This window comes from Pleurodeles waltl, chromosome 6 (genome assembly GCF_031143425.1).
Source record: "Pleurodeles waltl isolate 20211129_DDA chromosome 6, aPleWal1.hap1.20221129, whole genome shotgun sequence".
Taxonomy (NCBI): Eukaryota; Metazoa; Chordata; class Amphibia; order Caudata; family Salamandridae; genus Pleurodeles; species Pleurodeles waltl.
The window spans coordinates 71,183,796-71,192,417 of record NC_090445.1 but is presented as its reverse complement, the minus strand read 5'-3'; the positions used below and the strand labels follow the sequence as shown (position 1 = coordinate 71,192,417).

The 8,622-nt window shown below is 45.8% G+C and overlaps 1 protein-coding gene across 1 annotated transcript in view; it reads right to left on the bottom strand.

Annotated features, from left to right (window-relative positions):
* Window positions 1-4,933: 4,933 nt before the first annotated feature.
* The window catches only part of LOC138301483 (uncharacterized), a 45,942-nt gene continuing 42,253 nt past the window's right edge, over window positions 4,934-8,622 (bottom strand). Inside the window, exon 6 of the mRNA XM_069241995.1 lies at window positions 4,934-5,451. Coding sequence (XP_069098096.1) covers window positions 4,934-5,451 — 518 coding nt within the window. The remainder of the gene's footprint in view (window positions 5,452-8,622) is intronic.

Sequence of the window (8,622 nt, the reverse complement as noted above, 5' to 3'; positions counted from 1 at the left end):
CCACCCACTTGAGAGACTGGCTTTGCACTCCCCAGGACCAAGCAGTGGGCAACCCACCCACTTGAGAGACTGTGGCTTTGCACTCCCCAGGACCAGGCAGTGGGAATGGAGCCCCCTCGAGGAGCAGTGGCGTCGTCCCATCATCCGGCTGCGGTGCCCCCCTCCCTTTCCCCCTGAGGTGCCTGCTTTTTTCAACCAGATGCCCCTGCAGTGTTCTCTCCATTTTGAGGCAGGTGTCATGTGTAGGCTTGGCCCATGCTTTTTGGGACCAATGGTCCACAGACATTTAATGTGACAGTGTACGGACTTGTGTACTTGCTGTTAATATTTGTATATACTGATGATTTCAAGTTATTTTGGGCTATCTGATTTTTCGGAAATTACACTACTTAAGCTCATTTCATTTGGTCCTTGCATATGTGTGATTGCATATGTGTGTGTGTTGTTGTGGGTGGGATGTGGGGGGTGCGGGTGTTGCGTGTGTGTGTCACTCTCTTTTCCCTCCTCACCTCCCCGGTGTGCTAGGTGCAGTACTCACCGTCGTTGTCGCCGTCTTTGATGTTCCTGGTAGATGAGGTGGTAGACCAGCATCGGAAGGACCTGTAACTCGGGCTCCATGGCGTCGTGGTTCTTCGTTCAGTGTCGAGAGGTGAGTTGTTTCCCTTCTGTGTACTGTTTCCGCCGTGCTTTTGACGGCGTTGGTACCGCCCCGGAAAATCTGGCGGATTGGTGCCTTGTAATAGTGTGGGCAGAACATTGTCTTCCGCCTGTCTGTTGGCGGTTACCGCCGCAGTGTTTGTTTCTACCGCCGTGGTGGTCGGAGTGTTAAAGTGGCTGTCTGTGTTGGCAGTTTCCGCCATGGACGTAATTCCATATTTTTTTCGCCGGCCTGTTGGCTGTATTACTGCCGCTTTTTCACCGACCGCCAAGGTTGTAATGAGGGCCTTTGTCTCTGAGTGTTTTTCTTCTTCCCTTAAGCATGGACCAAGTGCTGATTGGTTTCTTGATTAGCGTTCTTCCCCTCTGCTTGCGCTCAGATTGTGGTCCTTTTTTTCTTCTTTGCAAGATAACTTGAAACCTTTAGAGCTGAAGCTGATGCCTGCCAGCATTTCAAAGGGCTGATCACCAACAACTAGCAATAAAGAAGCTTTGCCACATGTGACCATTCTCTGAAACATACATTTTGGCTGACTGTCACTTTTATTGATGATGAAGTTGAAAACATACTCCCTTCCTTAAAGACATCCTGCCATACAGTATTGTATTTTTCTGAATTAACATTTCCCACTGCATCACATGTGCTCATTTGTTGGTTACCTCTTAAAGGGCTGGTTCAAGGAGGTAACGTGTAGTCAAATTAGGATGCAGAATCTCCGTGCTTGCGGCCCTTAGAATTTAGATGTTCATTCATCATCAAACATGCAGTGATTTCAAAAGGTTTATGTTTCTCCTTTACCTCTACCCACCCCTAATCCCTAAAATTACCCTTACCTCCCTTTAGCACCACCCAACCTTGAGCCCAAAATTCACCCTGAACTGCCTTTACCTCTACCAATCCCTAAAATCATCTTACCTCCCGCTATCTCTATCTACCCAACCACTATAATCACCCTTACTTTCTTTATCTCTATCCCACCACAAACCTTCAAGTCACCCTTCCTTCGTAACTCCCTTTACCCACCCTTAAAGTCTAAAATCACCCTTACCTCCCTTTACGTATACCCAACTTTGAACCCTAAATTCGTTTTTACCTCATTTTAATTCTACCAACACTGAACCCTAAATACACCTCACCACTTTTCAACTCTACATATCTCAACCCTAAAATCACCCTTACCTCCACCCACGCAGTTCGCACTGATTTTTCACAGCTGCTTGTGCAACTTGCACTAAGTTGCAGTGCAAGCAGCGCAATATGCATATGTCCGCATGATTTGGAGAAAGTTAAGTGTAGAATTTGACCAAAGTTGGAAGCATGTGTCAGGGCTGCATGCTACATGGTGCTGTAAATAGTTCTCATGAAAAGCTGAACATCAGGCTGCACTACCCCTGCCTGAGGTGAACCTCAAGCCCATGGTGAAAAGGCCATATAGGCCACTCGTGCTACAGAGGACTATCCCCCTTGACAAGGTCTTCGTTTGCACCACCCTATGTTTCTGTGCATCTGAGAAGCAGACAAAGGGATGATTGTCTACCCTATGATCTTTTGCATAGTCGATGTAAAATCATAACACTCTTTTTGGATCAAGGCAAAGGAGCCGCCCCTCCTCTTTTGAGGGATGAGGCAAAGTAAAGAATGCAGGCAAAGTGATTTGGCAGCATGAAAGGGCGTCACAACCTTAGAGAGGGCATGCGCCTGGTCCTAAGCACCAACTTGTCCCAGAAAAAAGTGGTACAGGATGGTTGTTCTTGCAGTGTCAAAAGCTCAGTCACGTGGTATGCTGATATGATACGATAAGGAAGACCATTTTCGGAGTCAAAAACTTTAAGGAGCATCTGCTGATGGTGAAAACTAACAACAGCAAGTGTACCCGAGTGTGCCTTCCTGATGAACAGTATTAATAGACGTAAGAGCCAAGCTCGCCAAAGAAAACATTCTTTTACTAAATGGTTTGCTTGTTTTGTATCCCATATCGCTAGGATTGTTTGTGAAGCCTGCACAATGAGGCTCTCATGTGTAGGGTGCTTGATCATGCTCTCAATGGTGGTCAAATGCATATGTAGGACTTCCGATGCACTCTCCACTACCACTGCAAACAAGGCGCCTTCCTGCATTGGTGAAGCATGTGGTGAGCTAATATCCATTCCAGGGGAGGTGTCTTGCCCATGGGCATTTTGTACATCTAAGTATAGTGCATCGTCTATCTAGTAAGGGGAGTAGTCCACCACCTTTAAACTCATCATCAATTACTTGAGTGGACCTATTTGTTTAACTGGGTCAGAATCAGAGACAAAAAGAGAGCAGAACTACTGCTACTAATTGTGTCACGGGAGAGGCATTGGGTGAGAGTCAAAGCCTAAAACAAGTAGTTGCAGTCGGTCGATTTCGGCCAATATCAGTGTGGGGTCAAACATGAGCATCAGCACCGGATTTGTCATTGGTGAGTGGAAAACTGTACCAGAAGTAGTATGTGCCCAGGACCGGGTATGAGGAGACAAGTGGTGTAGTAGGAGGACCCGTCTGCAGTTTGGTGACCTGAGGCCACTTGGGGCCCGAAGATTCTAGAGGAAGCTGGAATAGCATCAAATATTTGTAGCATGGCCCCCTTGAAAGCTGCCATCTGCTATGGGTTGGTGAGGGCCTAAAAATCTTGTGACATATGAATCAGCTGAGGGATAAGTTTTATAATGAGGGACTTTGAAGGAGTGCATTGTTCATCTTGATACCTTCACAACAACTCTCTAAGCTAAAGTGGCAGGATGGGGTTGAGTCATGCTTCATCTTTTTGCATTTGTGCTTGGTCTTCGACGCAACTCAAGTTTATCTAATAGTTTAGTAAATCTGCACAAATTGCAAGTGGAGCTTCGGATCCACATTGGAAGACGTACAGAAAGGAACTGACATCTGCATGCAGGGGTGGAGTGTATGTGCAGCATCTCTGCTTAGTCACCTCCTAGGTCGTACAGCTCCAATGCTGAGTTGCACAACACCACCTGCCAGCGTACTGAGGCACTACTGCTGAAGTTCTTTGTATCCAGTCTGATGCCTTGGGATATTCGCAACGTGAAGAATCTGCAGTTAGAAACATCCATCGGAAACTGTTATGCTGTATGCATATTACTGAGATGCTATGGTGACTCCCATTTCTTTGCTCTTTATGAGGAATCAGTGCACCTTCTTCTTCATGTCCGTAAGCAGTGCAGTGCCCAACAGGATTGCGCATGCAGGCCTCTCTAGGAACTAGTGGAGGGATTCAACTCATCCAAGCAGACACAATCTTATCCTTATTTTCTAGTTATTTCAGTTTTAAGTAAAACATTCTACCTTTTACGAATTTAAAGAGAATCCCAAGGTACAGAAGGATTTGCGATAAATGTAGAGGACACCACCAGTAACAGGTGTTAAAAGGTAGACCAGTCCCAGTCACCCATGACTTCTAGCACCATACGCTTCTGTTTCTGACAAAGACAGCTTACTGTTTAAAATATAACACGATGGGTATAAATTCAAGAAATGTGTGTTACTTTTGGAGCCATTAACTTCCCTTCTAAGCGTGTTTCGGAGTTCCAACACCACTGACCAGGCAGAGGGACCTCCAGTTATGTGCTCTGTGATGTCACTGCGGATGCTTTTTGGACATCCTGTGACATCACTGGCATCACCGGGTTCCTCAACAGCTTGTTAACATTGTTTCTCGGGTCCCAGTCTGCTGCTGGGAAGTTTTAAAGCCAAAGAATCTCAGAGGGATTAAGTTCTGATTATGTGTTATTAGGATAAGGAAGACAAATGTCAGACACAACTTTGAGTTCATACTGGAAAAGAATCACTATCTCCGCTTTTGAGCTGTGTTTATAACCAGAAAGATATTTCCAGGCTGAAATTATAATTCAATACCTACTTCAACACCAAGAAAGGCTGGAAAGGTACACACTCCACAAAATCTCTCCTCGTCATGGAGGGCTCCAGGCAGAGCCAGGATGTCAGATTCTAAACACAGCCTTAAAACTGAGATGCATTTCTTCCTACATGCAAACTTAGGTTCCCAACTAGTCTACAAAGCAGACACGAATATCAACTAAATGAGTGACTGACAGCAAATCTTCACCATGAAAAAATATCTTGACCCCCCTTCTTCCAGACCAATCAGTTTACAAAACCTCCAAATGGTCTCCCGACCCTCAAGTATAACACATCATCCCATTCTAGCAAAAGGCCTACTTTTACACTAATTATAAAAATACAGACACAATTGTTAGTACAGATGCAATCTTTTTAAGGAGAAACTTTAACATGTACACCTTCTGTGCTCAGGCAGAAGAAGGGGAAGACAGCTTCCTTGAAGGAGGGCGTATTGAAGGTGTGGATAAGCGTCTCTGTGTCAGTGTTACTGAAAACAACTTTTCCATCCTCACAGTTGAGGCAGACAGTGAAACGGGTCAGGCCGCTGTGGCTGGGGAGGTAAGATTCAGGCACAGTGTTGGCTTGCAAGTAGCCTTGCTCCATCTGCAGCACCCACACCCCGTCACTAGGAAACAGACCAAAAGAATCTTTCCTTTTCACAGATTCCAGGGCTACTCCAATGGCCCAGCTGCTCAAGGGGGCATTAACTTCCACATTCCAGCAGTGTTTACCCTCAGTAAAGCCCCTGCTGCCGAGCACACAGGCAGAAGTGTCAAAGTGCATCCAATCCTGATATATGTGCCTTTCTGTAGACAACCTTGTCGCACTTCTGAGGTCCTCTGCCAGGGTGATAGAGGGGTGAGCTGTATTCGGGTCCATGGTAATGCACTCTGAGATAGGAGACAAAGTGAAATGAGAAGACAGAGGTTACTAAAAACAATTTTTGTGATGGGGTTTCTGAAATAAAAGAATCCTCAAAATGTAGCACAAACCTAGCTCTCCTGGAACTATGCTGGACATGCATGCTTTAGATGCACACCTGTAGTTCAAGATGCACTTCACAGCCTACTTCACCCTCAGTGGTACTCTCATCTACAGACCACCGGGACTGCGCACCAACTTCACTGACACCATCCAGACTGTCACACCACTACCCCTCAATGCTAGTAATTACATCCTACTCGGAGACCTGAAATTCTACCTTGAAGACCACTCTAACCCCAACTCAAGAGCACTAATTGATGGCCTCAGAAACCTCTGCCTCCCTCAATGAGTAAAGGGACCTACCTACGTCCCGGACACCTCCTGGACCCTATTTGCACAAACTTCGGCAACATCTGAGTCGACAAACCCACACCACTCCCCTGGACAGACCATGGCCTTGTCAAGTTCAACATCACCGTCCAATGCACATGCACCACTGCCAGACTAGCCTGACAAAACTGCAATAGCATCATTGATAAGGACTGGAACACCACTTTCAACACCTACCTACCCGAACACAGCAACAGCCCCTCAAAGCCATCATGAATTTTAACAACTGGATCACCTCCTGCGCCAACTTCCTGGCCCGCTCAAACACAGCAATACAACAAGATCAGAACCCCAGCCAAGTTGATACATGGATGAAGCAAAACAGATGAAACGCCACTGCTAACAACTGGAGCACAAAGGGAGAATGAGTGAGGACAATGCAGACCGGAGCACATTGAAATCCACCCTACGACGCTAACACTAAATGATCCAGACAACAAAATGCACTGTTCTGGTGGATTGCATTGATGCAAGTACTAACATAAGCAAATAAATCTTCACCATTGTAAAATATTTCACCTCACCATCTGTCTCCTCTGACTTGATCACCCCCTCACAGGACCTCTGCAAAAACGTATCGCAGTTCTTTAGCAACAAAATCACTATTGACAGCAACTGCAGTCCAGAACCGGACCCGACAGACCTCACAAAACTTCTCTTGATCTCATCCAAAGAACCATTGCTAACCACATGGCCCATTATCACTCCAGAAGAAACAGCCGCCAGCATGAAGTCCATCCATTCCAGAGGATTGTAGCTCATCAGCACCATGATCCCACCCTTTGTGAATGCCTTCCCTTAGGCTACAATCTTCCCAGATGGTTGGAAAGACACAAATGTCCTCCTATTGCTGAAGAAACTCTCTGCAGACTCTTCAATACTCGCCATCTACAGACGATCTCTCTTCTATCATTCCCAGCCGGGGTGTTAAAGAAAATCATAAACAGACACCTCGCTGAATACCTCAACAACCACAAACTCCTTACCACCAGTCAGTCTGGTTTCAGACCAAAACCACAGCATGGAAACCCCCTTCATCGCTGCCATGGATGACATCTGCACTACTCTGGACAGAGAAGACAACCTCATGGACCTCTCAGTAGCGTTTGGAACAGTCTCCCCATCATCATCCCGCATCCACATGACATCGGACACGTACTCCAATGGCTGTGATCCTTCCTGACTGCAATGATCCAGTCAGTCAGCTTGGGACCATACATCTCGGATACCCGGCACCTCATCTGCGGAGTTTTGCAAGGTTTCTCCCTTAGCTCGACTCTCTTCAACGCATTCAATATCCCTCTAGCCAGCATCATGCACTCTCACAATATGAAAGTCCTCGCCTATGCTGATGACGTACAATTCATTCTCCCTCTCTCGCTCTCTCTCACAGACAAGACACCTAGGGCCTGATTACAACTTTAGAGGAGGTGTTAATCTGTCCCAAAAGTGACGGTAAAGTGAGAGATATACCACCAGCCGTATTACGAGTCCATTATATCCTATGGAACTCGTAATACGTCTGGTGGTATATCCGTCACATTTGGGACGGATTAACACCTCCTCTAAAGTTGTAATCAGGCCCCTAGTGCCCAGATCAAGTTCAATGCTTGCATGACTGAAATCACCCACTGGATGAAGAACAACTGTCTAAAGCTGAACACTGACGAGACTGAATGGTAATCTTCAGAAACTGCACATCACAGTGGGGACTCCACCTGGTGGCCAACAGAGCCAGGACTGACACCCAAAAATCATGCCAAGAACCTCAGGATCATCATCAGTAGCAAACTCGAAATGACTGCCCAAGTGAAAGTAGTCACTGCTGCATGCTTTCATACCCTAAAGATGCTAAGGTTCATTTTCGAATGGCTCCCAATCAGCATGCAGATAACCGTAACACACATCCTGGTCAACAGCTAGCTTGACTATGAGAACACTCTCTATGCTGGGATCAACACAAAACTCACCAGAAGCTGCAGACCATTAATAACTTGGAAGTCAGAATCACTCTCAATCTCCAAGGCCTCATTCACATCACATCTGAAGGAGCTCCCCATTCACAAACAGCCACAATTCAAACTCCTCACCCACACTTTCATGGCACTACATAATGCTGGCAAAGCATACCTCCAAAATCAGAAAATTGATCTGGGGGTTGAGCCTTCTCCTACATCACTGTTGAAGCATAGAATAACCTGCCACCACACATAAGAGCCTTCTCTTCACTTTTTTGAATTCAGCAAGAAGCTGAAGACCTGACTTTTCAAGTGGAGTCACTACACCCTAGGTGTGCCTAGACTCACACCTGCTGAGCACCAGGATACCTTCCTGGGTAATAGTGCTCTCTACAAATCTGCATAACATAACAGACCATAACATATCATAACATAACACATATAAGATACTCACAATCAAAAAAGTGATTGACGCCAGCTTTATGGTGATGTATATCCAGGTCTTTAGGTGGGTATGGTGCGTGTATCATAGCCATCATTATTGTAACAGGCTTAGTAGCCCACTGAACCCTAATTACAGCAGAGGAGCTCACACAAGAGGTCTGTCACCTGACCTTATGTGATCAACAGAATGAGAGCTTAAGTACTATTGAGAGTGGGGCTTTAGTTCACCCACATGTTGATTCCCTTGAATGCAGCGTTTGACTGTGCAGCAGCTGTGTGCTTCTACTAAAAAACAGTGACTGTATTGTAGTTTTTTTGTATGAAAAGCTTATGCCCAATACAAGA